We start from the raw sequence: 22,002 nt of genomic DNA on the forward strand, positions 1-22,002 counted from the left end.
GAAGTTAGAGGAAGAGAACACAGAAGGGGCTTTTGCGAAGTATAGTTTAGCAAGTTTAACAATAGAAGCTGGTAACATTCAGTAAAACAAGCAAAGTGACATTCCATAATGCAATTTGCAGGAAGTTAAGTCTATCCACCAACAAAAGCTTGATCTTAGCAAACATTCTCTCTCCTTACTACAATTTCCCAGTATCTTTACATATCTATCATTAACCTGTCTGTCCTTTGAGCCAGCAACCCTGCTGTGCTACAATACTTTATCTTACAACAGAGACCAGCCTGGGGAAAGTTTCATTCCCTTGCAAGGTCAACATTTTATATGTACTTTTAAGAAGCTAGGCCAAACTGGAAACCACAAGGCTTTGGAAAACCAGGCCCTGTGAAATACATTTGTTTTATGTATACTCCACAGGCAGCAAGTTATTCCATATGAACCAAGCAAAGGAGGTTGGTTTTATAGACAGAAAAAGGCTAAAGAAAGCAGAAACAATGGAAGGTGGATTGGCCATTTCAAAATTACTTTCCTTGTAAGGTGGGGACAGGAAGACAAAACAATAGAAAAATAACATCGGGTTATTTGGGGCTATCTCTTTTGTGCATGGATTAAGGCATAGCAAACTTCATCATCATACCTATTGAAGATTTAAACTGGCCTGTTGTTGGGGGAGGGCATTGGCTGTTATCTTTCTCCTGACTTCTTGGAAGGTCAGAACACAGCCTAGCAGAACTTAGCAGGGGTGACTCCATTTTGACTTAGTCTGGTCTTTTAGGACCTAGTGCAGGAACTTAGTCTAAAACAATGGCATTTTGTAAGTTTTATTTAACACTTTGAATCCCGAAAACGGATGAAAACAATCTGTACATGGCACATCATAGCACTGGTTAAAAAGAAAGAATCCTGCCAATCAACATTAAGAACAGTAGTTTAACATTATTCAACATGGTAAATTAGTAAGGTCATGTTAACTGTCTTGTAGCTTTTTATATGCTTATTGTAATTGTGTTTTGGTCATATGAAAACACTAGGCTTAAATTTAAACATAGATTCATACTTCTATATATTTAAATAACATTATAAAATTAACATAAATTAATTAACAAATTAAATTGATACTTGAGGGATGTAGCCAATGAGATTAGAAATCAGAACAGACAGAACTCAGGTTGTCTTCTCTGCACATTGTTGTGTAACCCTAGGCAAATCAAATGACCTCACCTCCCTCTATTTCTTCATAGTAAGATAAGGAAAATAATCTCATCCACTTAAAAATTTTATGAGGAGTAAATGAAACATTTAATATAACTACGATTTAATGCCTTCTCAGGTATAGTGTGTTGTGAACTGCTGAATCAAGGGTTTAGGCTTTCAACCTACACTTCAATGCCGTCTTGGGCAAATTTTACCTCTATGGGAATCCCTCCCTTATTTTCTAAAGCTAGGAGCTATGTCAGATTATTTCACAGTTCCTTCTTTTTTTTGTCTTTTTTTTGTCTTTTTTCCGTGTCCGGCAACGGATCGCAACCCTCAGTGTTGCCCCCGTACCGGACCGGGGACCGGCAACGGGATCGCAAGCCTCGGTGTTGCTCCCGCGCCTCGCTCGCTCAGCCAGTGAGCGGGAACCGGTCTGTATGTGGGATCCGAACCCTCGGGCGGGAGCGCCGCCGCGCTTCCCAAGCGGCGCACTATCCAGTGCGCCACCGGGCCGGCCCACAGTTCCTTCTAACATATCTGTAATAGTAGGTCGCTGGGTTTTCCACTGTAATTTCAAAGGACTCCTCACTTCTACATCATATCCACAATTATCTGGTTTTCCATTAGCTTTTTTTAAAAAAACTTAATGCTCTAGAAATAAAAAATTGTTGATTCATTTGTGATCATTGCAGCAATTTGCAAATAAAAACAGGGATAGAAGAACAGAATACTCTCGTCTGAGAGATTCTAGTTTTTTGGTTTTTTTTTTTTTTTTGCTTTGCTATTTTCTCTGAAATAACGGAAGGACAGAACTCATATTTGAGGGCCAGAACTAGAATGCAACTCTTCTGACACTTCAAAATATGTCCAGCTGAGGATGAAGTCCATCTTGTTTGATACTTCAGACTTTGGGAAGTGTTTTTGTATACGTTGACTGTGTGTTTTGAATCTTTCACCCCCAGACTTGTGAAGTAAATAGGACAAGTATCACTGGCCTCAGTTTACAGCAGAGTAAACAAAAGCTTAGAGGCGAGATAACTTAATGAAATTCATGAAACTGGAAAATTATGGAATCCATATTCAATCCAAGTTTCCTGAAGTGTGTGGTGACTGCTCTTTCTACCACTGTGCCTCTGTGCAGTGGGTATTGGTTGCCACTGCATGTTTCCTCTACCAGCTTTCTTAGTGGCTCCCCATGTATTGCGGCCTTTTCCCTTCTCTCGGCAGGAGTTGGAAAGCTAAGGATGAAAAGTCAGTGCTGGAGTGAGCACGACTGAAGCCATGTTGGGACCTAAAGCCCCACAGACTCAAAAAGATTTTAAAAGGACACAATTTCTTTCTTAGTATGCATTTCTCTGAGTTCCCTTTTTTCTTACGGTTATTTGCTATTTTGAACCTCGGCTATAGGATAAGACGGCATTATTTATATAAGTTTAAAGTTGTTTCCTACTACCATTCACAGACGAGCGTTTAGCACATCAAAAAACCTTGAGCCCCCACGAACTCCCCCACGGCGGGGTTAAAAGGCTCCAGCAATTCTCAGAGCCATCCCCTTCCGCGTTTCCTAACCGAGCCCCGCCTCGCCTCGCCGCGTCCAGCCCTTCGAGGAGCTCCTGCCACCGCCCACCCCCTGACGCCTCGACCGCTGGGTTCCTCCAGGGCCTTGCGGAGTACCCAGCCTGCACCGCTCTCACCGGGACAGAGCTCATGCGCTCTCGGTACGCCCAGATTTCCTGTCCGTACACATCGCTTCCGGCGGGGCACATCTGACCAATGAGACTGGCTTGGAGGCGGGCTCTAGTTCTCGCAGGCTCCTCCCCCGCACGGTGCTTTTGGGGCGACGGGAAAAGGCCAGCGTGAGGACGGAGGGCGTCCGCTAGGACTCATGGCTGCCTCGGGGAAGCTCAGCGCCTTCCGTCTCCCGCCGCTGCCCACGATTCGAGAAATCATTAAGTTGTTCAAACTGAAAGCAGTGAAGCAGCTGTCCCAGAATTTTCTCCTGGACTTGAGGCTGACAGGTGGATGACTCCTCAGTGTTCCCCGGTTGTGTCCCCCGTGTCCGTGGGGGCGTGGGCCAAGGGGGTCTCCCGCGGGCCCCGAGGGCAGGTGTGCAGGGCCAGGCACAGGCGTGCGACGGACATCCGGACATCTGGATGTCCTTCTGTCGCTTTGTACTAAAAGAACTCCGAGTCCCACCGCCCAGAGACACGTGAAGTGCGTTGTTTACTCACAAAAGCCCGCGTTCAGGGCCTTGCAGCCGTGGGTTCGTGAAGACAGGCTGTGCAGACGCTGGGCACTCTAGGGGACGAGGGGCTCACGTATCGTGAAGGGGTTGGGGATATGGGAGCCTCGGTCACAGTGAAATCGATCACTCTGAAACGGTACTGCACGTGCTGAGTGGATTTGCTTTTATGCAGTTTAAAGTTATTAGAATTGAAATTAGTGCAAGGATTTTATCAATAACTTGTTGGAAATGAGTGTCCTTCGTAGAATTCATCGTTTAAACGTTTACCTGTTGAGTCTAAGAAGTCTTCGAGGGCGCAAATATTCTGTGGATACGTACTTTAAAAGCCCCATGTGCTAGTGCTGGGGAGCTTGCCTTTTAGTAAGTTTACATTCCCACTCATTTTTTTTAAGCACTTTTTATGAGGTAAAATTTATGTCCAATAGAATTCACAGTTTGAAGTGCACGATTTGATGAGTTTTGACAAACGCGTAGGTTTTTTTTAACCACCACCCCCATTTCTTAGTGATGTTCTCCTCTAAAAGATGAAATTGCAAGAATAAGATATATTACAAATATGTCCACTGGTTCACTGCTGGAGTACTTATGTTTTGAGATTTTGATATTTCGTTCTATTTGGCCCTTCTTCAGAAGTTGAAAAGAGAAGTAAATCACACCCAGAAAGTTTATTTTCAATTAATGAAGTGCAGTCCACAAAGCATAAATAAGGTGTTTTATTTCTTGGACATGGAGCCTTTATTCTGTCGATAGCAATATGACTTTGGGTAGAATAGCTTAATTCTGCTTTTTTCTCATTTTTTAATTAGATGAAGGCCCTACTACAAGAACTTGAAAAGGTTACCCACTCTAAAATGCTTTGGTTCTAGTAATAACTAGTATCAGCCTTTTTTGCTAGCCATTAGCCACATTGTAAATATAAAGCACCATTCCCAGGGCTGAAAGTACAGGTTTCTATATTTTTTAAAAATCCTTCATAAACATTTTCTCATGTGATCCTTTATATCCATCCCCAGAGGTAAGCTCCAGATACTATTGTCCACTCTTGTATGGGAGCTAAAGTGAAGGGAGATAAAGATACACATTTGAAGTGAGAAGCTCAGACAGGATCAGAGCAAGATTGAAACCCAAGCTTTGTGATTCGATACTGTGGATATTCATTTGTGTTTGAATATGCCTGAAAAGTTTGAGGGCACAGCCACTGTTCTACCTATTGTCATAACTCTTATTTTTTAAAATGAGAGTATTAAATTCACTCCATAATGTCTGTGCTTACTGTATCATTCCTGTTCCCTCTCAGAGGCATTGGGCCATAGTGGAGCAAGGATAAGCTTTAGAATTTAGACCTGAGTTGGAGTCTCTTCTTTGCCATTTGCTTTCTGGGTGACCTTACACAAATAAAAAAATACACAAGGAAACTGAAAAGTTCAGAGAAGTTACGTTGAGAATTTAGTTCTTAACTAATATGTTGTAAGGATTAGGTGAGAGGATGTATGTAAATCGCTCATTACAGATAGATGGTACTGGATGCTAATTCCCTCCCTGCAGACATTAAAAGACAAATCTAATTTTGGATGGTTGAGGGACTATTTTTGCCTTTAAGCCTAGGAACAAAGGTAGGTTATTAATAACAGCAAAAATAGGACTGTATGGTGTCAATGAACACTGCCAAGAAGTGCTGGTATGTTTTCAGTGGCTTAGTTTTCACTGTCCTCGGAAGCCCAGTTGCTTGGATTTTAATATCTTACAGTCAGTAAGACCCCAGCCCATTGTGTATTTTTCCAGAAGGGATGATTGGTTGCAGTGAATCGTCAGTGCTCTGCTTTTCTGTGATTTCTTAAGGTCTGCTAACTTATTAATATTTCCATATTAACATGCATGTTTGCAAAGCTTAAACCTCCACTGCTAAATTTAACTTTTTCCTGAGAATGACCAAGCATCCAAATTTCTGAGAGTTATAATCCAGGAACTTGTTGCCACCACCTAGATGTCTATGTGTCAAAATGGAGACTTCCTGCACTTTGTGCTTTCGGATTTTAAACTAGCAACACTGAAGATTCTGACTATGAGACTAGGCTTGCTTATTCAACTATTTGGTGTTCAACAACTGTAGAGAAGTGCCGCATGCTTATCTAGTCAAGTCTTAGCAAATGACTGGTTTGGCAGAGGAACAGATAGAAAATACCATATTAACTAAATTTAAGTTAAGGAAATTTGTCATGATAATCTTATTTTTGTTAAGGACTGGTGCAATTTAACAGTGATATTAAATGGCCACTACTGTATGGTTTTTTAGGTTGACAGTTAAATAATTGAGTAAATATTGTATGTAAAAGATTAGTTGATTAGGTAATTATGGATAAGAATTTTTATAGGTTATTTTTCTCTTTAAATTCTATACATTGAAAATTTCCAAGATAATTAAGATAACTAAAACATTCTTTTCACTAGATAAAATTGTAAGGAAATCTGGCAATCTGACAAATGCTTATGTTTATGAAGTGGGCCCTGGACCAGGAGGAATCACAAGATCTATTCTCAATGCCAATGTTGCTGAACTTGTGGTAGTTGAAAAGGATACTCGATTTATTCCTGGATTACAGGTGAGAAAAAGTATCTTTTTTAAGGGGCAAAAACCCAGTTTACGTTTTTATGCCATGATTCTTAAACCCCAGAGTGGCCAAGGATTATGTAAATTGCTCTTCAAACTGCAGATTCCCAGGCCCCATCCCAGAGATTTTTATTCCATAGTCTGGAGAGGTCTAGAAATCTGCATTTCTAACAACCATCCCCAGATAGTCTGTTGACTATAGCTCAAATAAACCTGCTTTGGGCATTGACACTAAAAAAACCAGTTGTTTTGTGTGATCATTTTTTTTAATCTACTAATAGCTGTGCATGTCATGAACTATTCCTTCAAAAATAAGTAAAAATAATAATGGCCAGTAATGACTCGTTGGCATGGCTTTTGAGAAGAATTTCATTTAGGTTCAAAAAAGCATTTCCACAAGCAAGAGATGGAAAAGACATATGCTAGCACTTCATCAAAAGAGGCTAATTGTTAAGTTTAACATTCTTGTCAGAGAATTTTTTAAGTGAAGCAATGAAGTTGTATCACTGGACTTAACAGATTTAAGATAAGGTGTCAGTGAAATGCCACATGCATCTTTAAAGCACAGATGCTGTTATTATATGGGAAATATTTGAAGAAACTGGGCATGTTTCAAGTGGAGAAAAGAAGCCTTAATTGAGGGTGTTGATAGCTGCCTATCAAAGATTGGCATTGGGCCGGCCCCGTGGTTCACTCGGAGAGTGCAGCGCTGGTTAGCACCAAGGCCGTGGGTTCGGATCCTATACAGGGATGGCCAGTGCGCTCACTGGCTGAGTGTGGTGCGGCCCACACCGTGTCGAAGGTTGCGATCCCCTTACTGGTCCAAAAAAAAAAAAAAAAAAAAATTGGCATTGTAGAGGAAAGCTTGTTTTGACCTTTTCTAGGAAAGAACTACAACTAATAAGTTGGAATTGAGGGTGGCAGGATTGAGGATTTCAAATAAGGAGAGACATACATTTTTAAAACCTTGGCAAACAGTGGAAAAGATTGTATCAGGGATCTTGTAAAGGGAATTCCTCAGAGGGGGCACTTAATGACTTGAGGGCCTTTGTTTGATTCCACTGATTCTAAAACTTTAAAAGAGCCCTGAGCCTTTGGCTGAGATGACTAGCAATTTATTATATGACTATAATAGGATAATAAAATTATCTACATTGTTACTGCATACAAGAGGACAAATTGGTTTAAAATTAGTACATTCTAATACTCGTATATGTATTAATGGAAAAATGTTTAATTTCTGTCAGAACAGTTTGAGAAAATTTGTTTTGAAAATCTAGGACTTTGTGTGCCTACCTCTGATTGTTTTTTTAGAAACCTAGTGATTTTTTTTTTCTCATTTTGCTTTACCCAGTCTTTATGCTTTAAAAAATTATATAATACTTAATTTTAACTAATTTTGTCAGTCTATACTGACAGAATTGGCTTCAGATTTATAACTTTATTTTGGGATTGACACATAGTACATATTTCTTGATCAACTGTGGATTATAATAGTGATTTTTGCTTTGAACTGTATTCTTACTTTAAGAACTGTATCTCAATTGGAGGTGGAAGTGGGAATCTTGTTATTTCTGGTGAGATCATAAGATGATAAAAAGAAACTGAATAATACTGTGTAATTCTTCAGGTTTATTCATCTAGCCATTTCTGGACATAGAGAATATTTATTTGATTTTTTTGCCCTTAAAGAGACTTCTTAACCCTCAAATCTCACCGTCTGTCATGTGCATTCTTTCTTTTTAGGCAAGGGAGTGAATCAGATTTCTGTTCATCCCCATTTTAATTTATGTATTCTCCTCTCTGATCTGAAACAAAGATCTTTGAAGACAGACTATTTATAGGAGCAAATGCCACCCTTCTCAACTGCCTCCCCCAAGTCCCTGCACTCCTAGCCCTCTGCCTTATTTAACCTCATTAGATTTATCATCATCTGATTTACTGTATATATGTTCTTCTCATTTGTTTGTTGTCAGACTCACCCCTCTGTAGTGTAAGTGCCATGATGATTGAGATTTGTGTCTTTTGTTCCCTGCTGTATCTCTACCACATGTAACAGTGCCTGGCACCTAGCAGGTGTTTAGTAATGTCTCACATGGAAAATAAATGGTTGAGTATCTCTGTATCTGTATGTATGTATGTATGTGTGTGTGTGTGTGTGTGTGTGTATATATGCATGTATATATGCACCATCTTAGCCAACTGTGTCATTCAATACTGAAAGTGAATAATTGTGTAGAATTAATTGTCAAAAAGTTTTATGCTCTTTTTTCTAAATATGAAGGCTAATTTCGAGATTAATTGCTCTCCAGGGAATGTATATTTGACTTCTCATCCGTTTCAGTAGAAGAAGCAAAATTAATTCTTATGTACAGGAAAGGAATTGGCCTTAAAAAAAGAAATGTTGGGTACTAAAATATCAAATATGCTTGTTTTTCCTGTAAAGAATGTTTCAATATGTAAAACCACTTTCTTTTAGAGGTACTAAATTAATCATAAAACTGAGTAAAGGCAGAAAGAGAGTGATCTATTTTAAGGATTCGGTTTTAGAGATTTCTAAGCTATTAGAATTACTTTTTAAGTAAATTGTAATAATTTATCAAATGTCTTCTAGTTGAAAGTATGTCATTTGTAGCGTAATTCAGTTCTTATATTATTATCAGGAGGCAGCTCAGGGGAAAGAACCACTGGTGATAACACGTGGGTTTCACTATCAGCGTGTTGGAAAGGCAAGAAAACATGTCTAATACGTGAAAGCAGTATAGTATAGTTTTGTGGTAAGAACACAGACTCCAATGTCAGACTGCCAGAGTCTGACTTCAGGCATCCTACTAGTTGTGTGACCTTGGGCAGGTAACTGTCTCTGTGCCTCAGTTTGCTCATAGGATTGTTAGGAGCATTAAGTGAATGCCTGACACCTAGTAAGCACTCAGTAAATCTTAGTTATAAATAATCAGTTGAATTATTATCCCTATGCCTTGGGCACCTCTGGTGATTAAGGATTGATCAGGATACTGCTAACCTGGAAAGAGGTAAAGGAGGAAATTAATGTTATTCCATTGGAGCATTAGAAAATCCCCAGTGCTGTGGAACATTGGAAACATTGGAGCTTTCTCCAATTCATCAAACTTGCAGGGGACACCTAGAATTTATTTCTTTTGATGTTGTTTGTTACTTTCTGATGTGCATTTCTAGTTTGGCTTTTTTTTTATTTGGTTGTTTATTGTTGCATTCTTATGGCAGGTTGGGTTCTGAATGACTTGGAGGGGAATGGGATTTCCTGACACCTCAGGGAGCTTGAAGCCTTGATAGGTTCTTCCCCTGTTTCTGAACTGAAAATAACTTCATAAGTGATGCATTCGACTCAAATAAATAGTCCAGATTCCTCCTTATTTTTTCTTCTGTTTGTTTTAAAGGTTTCATAAGTTAATAGTGATAACACGTAATATTTATGGAGAGTTTACCACACTAGGTACTTTGTTTTACAGCTTTATTGAGATATATTTGATGCCCAGTAAACACATGTTGGAAGTGTACAAATGATTGAGTTTTCGCATATGTCTAACTGCATGAAACCATCACCACAGTAAAGATAATGAACATCTATCACTGTCAAGATTCCTCATGTTCCTTTGTAATCCATCCCTTCCTCTTCCCCTTACCTATCCCACGACAATCACTGATCTGCTTTCTGTCACTATAGATTATTTTCATTTTATTAGAATGTTATATAAATGTTACATAAATCAAACATTATGTACTTTTGTCTGATGTCTCTTATTCAGCATAATTATTTTGGGATTCATCCATGTTAAGGTGTGTTTATCAATACTTTGCTCCTTTTTATTGCTGAATAGTATTCCATTGTAGGGATTTACCAAATTTGTAAAGCCCTTCACCTGTTGATGGACTTTGGGTTTTTCTGTTTTTTTGGCTATCACACATAAAGCTATAAAGAACATTCACATGCAAGTGTTTGTGTGGCTATAGACTTGCATTTTTAGTAAAGAACTAAGAGTAGAATGTCTGGGTCCTGTGGTTGGTGTGTGTTAAACTTTTTGCATAACTACCAAACTGTTTTACAAGGTGGCTATACCATTTTGCATTCCCACCAGTTGTGTGTGAGCATTCCAGTTTCTCTACATGTTTGCTCATACTTGGCATGGTCAGTCTTTTTAATTTTAGCCATCGAATGGGTATGTAGTGGTATCTTATTATAGTTTTTATTGCATTTCCCTAATGAATAATGACATTGGGATACTGGACATATTTTCATGTGCTTATTTGCTATCTGTATCTTCTTTGGGGAATTGTTTGTTCAAATATTTTTACTATTTCAAGTTTTTTATTTTTTTGGTCTTGGTATTGAATTTTTTTTTTTTTTTTTTTTTTTTTTTTGCAGCTAGTTGGTATGGGTGTACAAACCCTTGGCATTGGTGTGTATTGAATTTTAAGAGATGTTTATATAATTTCCAGGGGTGAGGGGGGGGTTTTCTGGGAATGAGAAGTCTAAAATCACAGTCAGCAGGGCTGCATTCCTTCGGGAGGATTCTGGGGAGAATTCATTTCTTGCCTTTTTCAGCTTCTAGAGGACACCTACATTCATTAGCTAATAGACCTCTTGCTTCTACATCTGCTGTTAACTCTAATTTTCCTGCCTCTTTCTTATAAGGACCCTTGTGATTATATCAGGCCCACCCAAACAATCCAGGATAATCTCCCCATCTGAAGACCTTTAACTTAATCACATCTGCAGAGTCTGTTGTTTTATCTCATTAGATTTATCATCTGACGTACTATATATATGTTCTCATTTGTTTGTTGTCACTTACCCCTCTGGAGTATAAGTGTCATGAGGGTAAAGTTCAGATGTGACACTTTGTCAGATACATGTTTTGCAAATGTTTTCTCCTCGGCTGTGACTAGCCTTTTCATTTTCTTAACAATGCCTTTTGAAGGGCAGAAACTTAATTTTTATGAAGTATGGTTTATCAGTTTTTTCTTTTAAATTTGATGCTTTGTATGTTTTTATTTTTAAAATATTTGCCAAAATCATGATCACTCAGAATTTCTCCTATGTTTTCTTCAAAGTGTTTTAGAGTTTTACCTCTTACATTTAGGTCTCTGATAAATTTTAAGTTAATTTTTGTATATGGTATGAGATAAGGGCTCAGGATCATTTTTTGTACCATTTGAAAAAAAATATTATCTTTTTCTCTTTGAATTGCCTTGATGCTGCTGTCAAAGATCTGTTGATCTTGTATGTGTCAGTCTATTTCTGGTTTTTAATTTCAGTTTTCAATTGTTATAAATACTATTGATATTTTTAGTTGTTGATTTTGTATCCTGCAACCTTTTTAAACTCATTTATAAGTAGCTATTTTGTAGATTCCTTAGGACTTTCTTCATATGTTATCCTGTGCCATATAAAGACAGTTTTACCTAATCCATTCCAGTCTGTATGCCTTATTTCTTCTTGTCTTATTACACTGCCTAGGATCCCCGGTACAATGTTGAATATGACAGGAATAGACATCCTTGCCTTGTTTCTAATCTGAAGGGAAATGCATTCAGTTTTTGAGTATGATATGAGTTGTAAGTTTTTTCTAGATCACATTTTATCAGGTTGAAGAAGCTCCCTTCTATTCCTAGTTGGCTGAGATTTTTTTTTTTTAAGTAATGAATGGATGTTGGATTTGCAAAAGTGCTTTTTCTGAGTTTGTTGAGATAATCATATGGTTTTTCTTTTTTAGTATGTTAATATGGTGAATTATATTGATTTTCCTAATATTAAACCAATCATCTGTAGAATCTGTAGTGATGTCATCTCTCCCTCATTCCTGATATTGGTCATTAGTGTGCCTCTCTTTTTTTTCCTGATCAGTTTGGCTGCAGATTGATCTTCTCCAAAAAACAGCTTTTGCTTTCATTGATTTTTCTCTGTTGTTTTCTGTTTTCTATTTCATTGATTTCTGCTCTGAAATCTTTATTATATTCTTCCTTTTGCTTACTTTGGGTTGAATTTGCTCTTATAGTTTTTTAAGGTAGAAGCTGACATCATTGATTTTAGACCTTTCTTATTTTCTTATAGGCATGTATTGCTATAAATTTCCCTTTCAGTACTGCTTTAGCAGAATCCCACAAATTTTGATATGTTGTGTTTTCATTTTCATTCCATTAAAAATACTTTCTATTTTTTTTAATGTTTTTTGATATATTAGATTTAAAGAAAGACTTCCAAAAGAAGTTCACAATTCCTTCAAAGGGAACCTTTTACCATGTAGGGTAACACTCACAAATTTCAGGGATTAGAACATAAATATCTCCAAGGGACCATTATTCAGCCTACTGCAGCTTATTATCTATAACTCTTTGTTTTGTTATTTTAGTGGTTGGTTGAAGGTTTATAGTATACATCTTTAACCTATCATGGTCTGTCTTCAAGTAATATTGTTCCATTTCATGTAGAGCATGGAAATCTTGCCGTAGTGTATTTCCAATTCTCCTGCCAGGCCTTTGTGCCATTATTGTCATGCATTTTACTTCTTATGTTATAAAGTTCACAATTCAAGGTTACTTTTAAAAGTCAATTCTATATTAAAGAGATGTAAATAATAAGAAAAAATTCTTACATAGTTTCCCATATGGTTACCATTTTCAGGGCTCCTTATCCATATTTACCTCTAGGGCCATTTTCTTTCTACCTGAAAGACTTCCCTTTGCATTTCTTGTGGTATGGATCTGTTGTGGTGAATCTTCAGCTTTTGTGTGTCTGAAAAAGTCTTCGTTTTGTCGTGGTTTTTGAAAAATGCATTGGCAGCTTTTTCTTTCAGTACCCTATAAAGATGTTGCTTCCCTGTCTTCTCAGAAACTTGCATTGATTCTGACAAGAAGTCTTCTATCATCCTTATTTTTGTTCCTCTGTCTTTTTTCTCTGGCTGCTTTTAAGATTTTCTCTTTATTACTGGTTTTGAGCAGTTTCATTATGATGTGCCTTTGTATAGTTCTCTTCATGCTTCTTGTGTGTGGGATTCATTAGGCTTCTTGGAGCTGCAGGTTTTCCTGTGCTTCCATTGGCCAGTGTCTGAAAATTGTTGTCTCATCTATTTTTTTTAATTGTCCATTTTTCATCTTTTTTTTTTGTTTGTTTGTTTATTTGTTTTTCCTGTCTCTTTTTTTATTGGTTTAAGGCAGGAGAATATATCTGGTCCCTTATCCTCCAACTTGGCCAGAGTAGGCAGCTCAAGGATTCTTAACCATTAAGTATGTGCTTGTTTCATGGAATTTTGGAGAGAGAAAGTAAGTCATTTGCTATTGTTAGTATTGCCTCTGGGTTTTATAATAAGTAAACACAGGGATTATTTCTACTTTGTAGGCATAGTGGAAAGTTCATGGGATCGAGAATCAAGTAGAATGTTCACATCTCAGATATGCCACTTACCAGCTTCGTAACCTTGAGCTGACTTTTGAGTGTTTAGCTTCAGCTTTCTCATCTGCAGTGTGGGATAATAGTTATCTTTATGGATATTGCAAGGATAGATAGAAATTGATGCAAAGAGCCTGGCATATTGCCAGTAGCCAGTAAACAGTTGCTATTATAACTAGTCCCCTTCTTCTCATCTTATAAAGGGACATGTAAAGTAATTTCGGCATCCTGGCAGAAAGAGCTGTTTTTAATTAGAGATAATGATATTTTGAAATTCTTTCATCTGTAACAATTTTTTTAAAAAAGAAAGATTGCCTGACTTTCTGTTATGACATGACTACTTACTTTACATGTGTAACTTACTTGATGTAGCCAGAGTTAATCATAACATAGACAAAACTCAACAGATAAGAAAAGGTGGCTTACAGCCAAAGTGATTTCCTAATTCATCACAAATTAGAAGTACAGAAATCAGCTGAAGCAGGCCCACTGACAACAGCAAAAGTAACAGTTATCACAGTGGCAGAAAAGCTATAAAAATGGAAAAAATGCTCAGAAGTAAGGGATCGAACACACCTCCATAACCCATTGAGGCCATTACTCTACAGGTAACAGTGACCTCAAGTCATCAAGAAAAGGGGAAAATTGTGTTCAGTGTTCTTGCCTTAAGAAAGAGAATTGTACAATATAGTTTAGAAAGATTTCCTTCTATAATTTTTTTCTTTAGGACTGTTAACAGTCAAAGGAATAAACATTAGTTGAGTAGAAAATTTACTAAATCAAGCATCTAATTCCTTGATGAGACAGGGTAAACAAGTCTTTCACTAGATATGTTTGGGTCTTGTTTTAAAAGCATGCAAACTGACTTTTTGAAATAATGCTGCAATTTTCCCCCTAAAAATGTCTTTGTAACATTATTGTAAATTCCTTTCGAATAATAGCATTAGTTTTTTCCTATGTATTCTGTGTAAGAATAAAAATTTTATTTCCATTTTCATACAGTTTGCTTAACAGTTTTGCCCATCCCTTTTCCAAGTATTTATTTCAACAGTGTTTGGGCCCTTCTATGTGGCAAATCAGGAAGAAGGCAATTAATGTAATGTAACTATACGATGTTGGCTGCCAGAAACCCTTACCATGAGAGGGTGGCATAAAATATACAAAACAGTTATTCAATATAGTGTTCTGTTCTCTCTTATTTTGCATAAGTTCCCAAAATTGCGTTAATTCTTTCCTCATCAAATTAAGTCATCGAAAAGCTACCTAGGACAGGGACTTCCAGTCAAGATGGCAGAATAGACGGTCCCCAGCGTCACTCTCTCCCACAAATCAACCAATTTACAGCTATTAAAAAGCAGCAGCAGCCAAGCTAGGGGATGCTAGAGCTCAGGGGAAGAGGAGGAGAGGCCTAGGGAGTTCACGAGGGCAGGAGAAGCCACAATGAGAGAAAGAAATGATCCCTCCCACCACTTCGAGACCCTGCCACTTCAAGGCTCGAGCCGGTGAGCACACGGAGCAAGAGCTGGCAAAAGCCGCAGCTGTTCCTTCATATGAAGTTGCTTGGAGGCGGCAGGGTAAAAGAGGGTCTTGGTAGCCCCCAGGCCAGTAAGACCACTGACAGGGTTCCCATGGACCCACATAGAAGCATGGAGCCATGGACAACTGAAAAAAGGAGCCACTCAGAGGCCGGTGAGTCATCACATGACCAACATGCATGACCCATCTCCTGGGAAGTGTTTGGAATATGGGTGGTGGGGGACACAGGCCCACTGGAGCAACATTGGAGCATAGCATGGACAGCTGATCTGCACTCCAGTCAGTGCAAGACCACTTAGTGGAGACTGGTCAGGAATATAAAACTGCAGAGTGTGCAATTTGCTGAAAAGACTCAGGCCCAGACCAGAGTTTCCACACAACCCAGGAGTACCAGACCTCACAAGAACCAGAGGTACATACAAGGTCTACAATAAAACTCAAGCTGCGTGAAAAGCCTTCCTCAGGGAATCAGCAGCAATGAAGCAATTTAGCTCAACCACAGGGCTCAAGTGCTGGTCCCCACGGGAAGTTTCTCCATTTTAGAAGTAAGCAAAAGACAACAAGTTAGTTCCAGTGCAGAGTTTAAGTGGTGGGAACAGCGAATAATCCAACACAGAACTGAAAAGAAACCCAAAATACCCACAGGTCAAAGTTCAATATTAACTAGCAAAGGTCTAACACCACCAAACAACACCTATAAAACCTAGATAGACCAGAAGCCCCCTGGGCTCCCAAGCTAGGCCTCAGCCGTGCACCCTTGACAATAACACCCAACCCAGCAATGACCATCAGGCCACCTCTGGAACCACCCTGGGCTCCCAGGGCCTCAGCCATGAACCCCCAACATCTGCAACCAGCCCAGCACCACGCTGCCTCTGGAAGCACCCCAGAATCCCAGGCTGGTCTGGTGGGGGGCCAAGGGCCTCAGCCACACCTCCCTGACATCTGCAATCAGCCCAGCAATGACCACTGAGCCACCATTGGAAGCGCCTCAGGATCCTGAGTAGGGGCAGTGGGGGGCCGAGGGCCTCAGCACCCCCCCCCCGACATCTGCAACCAGCCCAGCTACGTCCATCGAGCTGCAACTGGAAGCCTTCTGGCCTCCCCTGCCTGAATGAGGGGGGGTGCCATGGGCCTTGACCATGCTCCCTTCCTTCCTTCTCCTCTGACCCTATTTCCTTCCCCTTTCCCTCTGCCCCTCCCCACTAATTGCTCCACAACATCTTAGAATGTAAAAAAATATTAATAAATTTAAAAAAAAAAAAAAGCTATTCAGGTGGACCACAATTACCCACCCCCTGCAGAAAAGCTTTCACTAAAACTGACTTGTTTGAGGAGAGATTTTTTTACGCTACTGCCTGGGCATTTGAGGAGAGGGCAAGCTCTTCCAGGTATTACAGGTATTCTTTGGTGGTGTTATACCTTTCCTGCTCAATGTCAGAACTTTCTTTCTGGTCTGTGGTTTTTTCCCATTTTGTGGTGGATTAATAGCAGCCACCACCACTTACAAACTGCACTGTCTTATGGCTAATTCCTGGATGGCAATTTTTGTGTTTTAGTGGCTGTCAGTTGATGGGTTGTGGTGGGAAGTGACACTGAGATCATCTCTTCCACCATCTTGGCAATGTCACTCTAGAGGAGAGATTTTTTTTAAATGGCCATAGAAAGAATGTGTCTGAATTTGTTTTCTAATTTTGTTAAAGGCATTGTCCATTATATTGCTTCACGGATCTTTTTAAAAACTTAATATCAGACAAAAACATTTTTTCTCTCAGAGACTTGGTATAATTACTTATAATAGAAAGTAAGAATTATATAATTTATTTTGCAAATCATGAGAGCTCACAACCCTAATGACTGTTAGGATTATTAACTCATGTTTTACTTATGTGCTTCTCCTTTTCATGGTTTGGTTTTCTGTTTCTTCTTTTATAGCCTTATTTAATGAATGCCTTTTACTCTAAGCTGAAATCTCATTTTGGAAGAATATAGGATGGAATACTAAAATTAAAATGATAGAACAGGGGCTGAGCCTGTGGCACACTCGGGAGAGTGCGGCGCTGGGAGCGCAGCAGCGCTCCCGCTGCGGGTTCGGATCCTATATGGGGATGGCTGGTCACCGCTCACTGGCTGAGCGCGGTGCGGCAGTCTCAAAAAAGACAAAAAAAAAAAAAATGATAGAACAGTTTGAGAGTATCTGTAAGAGTATTCATTTGGCTCTAATCAAGAGCCTGTGTTCATGGGTGGCTGCGCCTTTGAGCACATTGTGTGGTAACACCTCCAGGGTTTTGAACTTTAATTCTCCAGTGTTACTCTTGAAGGGCTGTAACAGTGATCTTTCCTACCCCTCCACCATCACCCAAATGTCATTATGGTGGTGAAAACATTTTCCTCTGTTACTGGTTGGTTAGAAAGTCTGCATGTCTGACTTTTTGCTGAATATCATTTTAGGTGTTTAAAAAGGTATGGTCTGTAATCATAGTACCAACTCAGTCTATACAGCACTTTTTTTTCCCCTCCTAATTGCTTCAAGGCCTTCATGTGCACACCATCATTCATTGCTTCTGCAGTGGGGAGTCAGACGGGATGACTTTAAGCTACAGAGTTGTCAAGGAATAACCTTTTAAAAGATGGGAAGGATTTGGTTTGTCATTGACTGAGACTTAAACCTGAATGGGAATCCAAAAGAAATATAATAAAAATGTAACTTTAAGCCTAGGAAAAGAAGGTAAATTTCACTGTATCAGCTTTCAGGTATGCAGTTTTGTCAGTGTGGGAAAAATTAACATTTCAAACATGGTTGAATTATCAGAGCATATAAATTAATGCCAAAGAGCCAAGTTTACATTGTTTTGTTTGTTTTAGTCCTAACTACTAATTAATTATTTTCTATATATTGACATCATGTAACATAAGCTTTTAGTTCTGCCTCTTTGTTTTGGGTATGCTAATTTGTTTTGTTTTAATTATGTGAAGCATAATTACAGAAAAATTTTTAGTGTTCTCCAGTGACAGTAAATACTTTCATTAGATACACAGCTTTTTATTTATTTATTTATTTTTTTAACCCTGAACTTCAGATAAACAACAAATTATTATTTTATATAAGTATGTCCCATGTAATATTTGGGATACACTTATACTAAAGAAGTATTCATTGTCTGAAACACAAATTGAACCAGGTATCTTATCTGGCAACCCTGCCTGGAGTTGCCTGTACAGTTGCTGGACACGTGATCCCTGATACCCAGGGCTCCCCAGGGCATCTCAAAAAAAAAAAGAAATCCAGAGATATTGCCACCTGGAGAGGGCGGCCCACTGGCCCCCCACCTTTCCTGAGTAGAGACGTTGCCCAGGATGTGAGATTTTTGTTTTGTTTTGTTTTGTTTTGTTTTGGTGGCTAGCTGGTTCAGGGATCTGAACCTGTGATCTTGGTGTTACAAGGCTACGCTCTAACCAGTTAAGCTAACTGGCTAGCCCCTAAAAACAGTTTTTTTAATACTGTAAAAGCATGTCTTATAGCAAGCTCTCTCTTTAAATTTTTGGCATATTGAGGTTATGTTTTCTAAGATTTGTTATTTGGAACTTATTATTTAAAATAATCCATACATACATTTACTAGAGGTACACAATTATTTTTGTTAAAGTACCATGGCTAAACATATCAAACTAGATGATTCCCAAAATTAAAATATTTAGCCTTTTACCAATATAGGCATTTCAGCTATGTATTTCTGAAACATTATTTGTATAATTCTGCCTGGTTTATTAGTGAAATAAATCTTTGCAAGTTTCTTGACCTCACAAATTTGGGGAGCCACAATCCACAGACTAGGAGGGGAAGTTTCCATTTTCACAAAATGCTGACTGCTATTTGGTTGTTCTCTTATTCATTCATTTATTAAATATGTATTAAACACCTACAGTGTACTATCGCAGCTACAGGGGCTATAAAGATAGATAAAAACAAGTGCTGCCCTTAAGGAGCATGTGTTGTCGGAGGGGAAAGAAACCTACATGTACGTAATTGTGATACAGTGTGTTGTAAATTCTGTAAGGAAGCATGTTCCTGGCACAGAGTCTAAGCAAAAATGGGAGTAATCCACCAGCTGTGTGCTTTGGTCCAGTGTCACCTCTGGCTTCCGTGATACATCTTTCATTCTTCCTGTCAGTTGCCTGAGTTAGGCAAGGGGAGAGGGTTGGGAGAGAAAAATTAGCCTTAATTGAATGAGAGAAGTAGGACCAAGGGGTGTTTAGGGCCAGAGTTCCCTTTGAGCCTGTTGACCATCCCTATATAGCCCTAGGCAAGTTCTAGAATCCTGGTCACTGAGTTGGAGCCAAGTTTCTCCGAGCTCCCCGATCTGAGATTTGATGTGGCAGGAGAGTCTCTTCATCTTGAAATCTATTTGAGCAGTGATGTTTCTTATCATTGATTATACTCACTACTGAATTTTAAACTTTATAAGCTTAGGGACTTCATGTTTTTACCAAGGACATCAAGAATCAAGTTCTGTGGGGCCGGCCCGGTGGCGCACTCGGTAGAGTGCGATGCTTGGGAGCGTGGTGGCGCTCCCGCCGAGGGTTCGGATCCCATATACAGACCGGTCCGCTCACTGGTTGAGCACGGTGCGGGTGCGACACCGAGGGTTGCGATCCCGTTGCCGGTTGCAGTACGGGCGCGACACTGAGGGTTGCGATCCCGTTACCAGCCACGAAAAAAGACAAAAAAGGAAAAAAAAAAAAAAAGAATCAAGTTCTGTGTTGGGTGCAGGGGCACGTAACAGATACAGATGTGCAGACAGCTTAGCTGTAAGGTTAAGTGAACTAGGTGTCAGCTCTTCAATATTATTGTGAGAGTGTGGTGCTACGGGGACGAGATGAAGAGGAAAAAGGTTACAAAGGAAAGGGTGCTGGTTTGTTCGTTTGTTTGTTTTCTTTCATTTTCTAGGACTAAAGGAAGAGGGAAGAAAGCACATGGTTAGAAGGTAGAAAGAAATAGGCTGGGTGGTAGTTATTGTTAAAACATGCAGGATAATTCATTAGCTTGATATTACCTGTGAGTCAAAAAGTACTAAGATTAGGCATGCTCTACTCAGGGGAGTGTTGCAGAGGGTCAAGTGGAGCTTGGCATTGACAAGTGACTCTCTACTTGGTATGAATCCTACCCATAGATTAAGTTAAAGATCTTAGTAATGCGTGGAATCCTTTGTCTATATTTAGGGTATAAAGATTTAGTTGAATTTAGCTCATCTTTCATATGGTTTACTCCTAATTAATTCTCAGTATTTTATTACAGTGTCCTTAGTGGTTAATTTAAAACTGATAGATAGAAATTGAGTTTATGATAAATCTGTACAGAAATAGAAGTCTTTCTGAGGGTCAAAGTTACACTAATATATAATTTGTGAAATTATAAGCTGTTGTACTGTCATCTGTTATTATCCCTGATCATTTGTGCACTAGTCCGTTTTTTGCTGCTATAATGGAATACCTGAGGCTGGGTAATTTATAAAGAACAGAGGTTTATTTGGCTCATGATTCTGGGACAGCTGCATCTGGTGTGGGCCTCAGGCTGCTTCTACTCATAGTGGAAAGTGGCAGGCAGTGGGCAAGTGCAGTGCAAGATCACATGGTGAGAGGAAACAGAGAGAAGAAAGGTGCCAGGGTACTTTAAACAACCAGCTGTTGCAGGAACTGATAAAGCATGAACTCACTCAATTATCCCCACCCTGCAGGGAGAGCATTAATCCATACATGAGGGATCAGTCCCCATGATTCAAACAGCTCCCAAGACTGCCACACTGGAGATCAGATTTCCACATGAGTTTTGGGGGGACAACACATCCAAACTATCAATTTGTATGTGTTAGAGTGAAACACCATAATTGTCTTGCTGTGGACACGTACTGTTTGTTACTTCATTGATGATCACTCCAAGTCTCCGGCTTTTTTGATTGATTTAATGAGGCACAGATTTGAAGTTAAAAATGTAGTTTTGTTATTCTCCAAAGTGTATGAGCTCATTTTATTGACCTTTTTTGTAAACTAGATGCTTTCTGATGCAGCACCTGGGAAACTGAAAATTGTCCATGGAGATGCATTGACGTTCAAGGTAGAAAGGGCTTTTCCAGGAAGTCTAAAAAGGCAGTGGGAAGATGGTAAGTCCGGTGTTGCCACTCTAGCTTCTGTGATGGTTGTTTTTTAAATTTTGTTTTGTAATTACTTATATCACAAATATTTATTTTATTATAAACGCTTATTCTATATTTATATTAAAAATTATCTGAACGGAATTCATATGCATTTGGAACTTTTTCTGCTTTTCTAATTCCAAAATATAAGATCTAGTTACTTTTTCTTAATTCTTATTTATTTGCCTCAGATTTTCAAATGTTTTGGATTCTGTGTAAATAAATTTGTAATTTTTATGATACTGTATAAGGATAGGGTCAACTATGAAGTGTTTCTTTTTCCAAATGGTGAAGAAGTGTTTTCTTCCTAAACCAAGCCACACCCAAGCCTTTCTTTTAGCTTTTTTCCATTGTCTTTCACACTCAATGACCGACCATGACACTCTTCATTTGTGGACAGTGTTGATTGGGTACCTGCTATATGCTGGCTCTTTGGGATACTTAGATAAATAGCATATGTTTCTTGCCTATACAAATCTCTCCGAGCTCATGGAGGAGTATTTGGTAGTACTGCGCCCAGCTACCCTGTGGCTCTGGCCTCTCCACGGCGAGGCTCCTTCAGCGGGCCACACTTGCATCTCCACCTTCCAGCAGGCCCTTCTCTTCTCAGCACCCAGCCTTCAGGTTTCTGTCCCTGTCCCAGCCATGCTAGAGTCACAGTGACCTAATTACCTGTTTCAAACCTCCTCTGACTCAGTTCTCCTGCATTCATTCCTCTTATATTCACTGTCTTCTGGAAGATTTTTCTGCTCTTGTCTTACCTGATACCAGGCCTTCCTGTTTTTCCTTTTACGTTTGTAAA

The 22,002-nt window shown here is 39.1% G+C and overlaps 1 protein-coding gene across 1 annotated transcript in view; it reads left to right on the forward strand.

Annotated features, from left to right (window-relative positions):
• Positions 1-3,021: 3,021 nt before the first annotated feature.
• TFB1M (transcription factor B1, mitochondrial) overlaps positions 3,022-22,002 on the forward strand; it is a 51,178-nt gene continuing 32,197 nt past the window's right edge. The window contains exons 1-3 of the mRNA XM_008575225.1: positions 3,022-3,212; positions 5,888-6,039; positions 21,059-21,167. Of these exons, the coding sequence (XP_008573447.1) occupies positions 3,080-3,212; positions 5,888-6,039; positions 21,059-21,167 (394 nt within the window). The 5' untranslated portion in view covers positions 3,022-3,079. The remainder of the gene's footprint in view (positions 3,213-5,887; positions 6,040-21,058; positions 21,168-22,002) is intronic.

This window comes from Galeopterus variegatus, unplaced genomic scaffold (genome assembly GCF_000696425.1).
Source record: "Galeopterus variegatus unplaced genomic scaffold, G_variegatus-3.0.2 Scaffold1158, whole genome shotgun sequence".
In the NCBI taxonomy this organism is placed as follows: domain Eukaryota; kingdom Metazoa; phylum Chordata; class Mammalia; order Dermoptera; family Cynocephalidae; genus Galeopterus; species Galeopterus variegatus.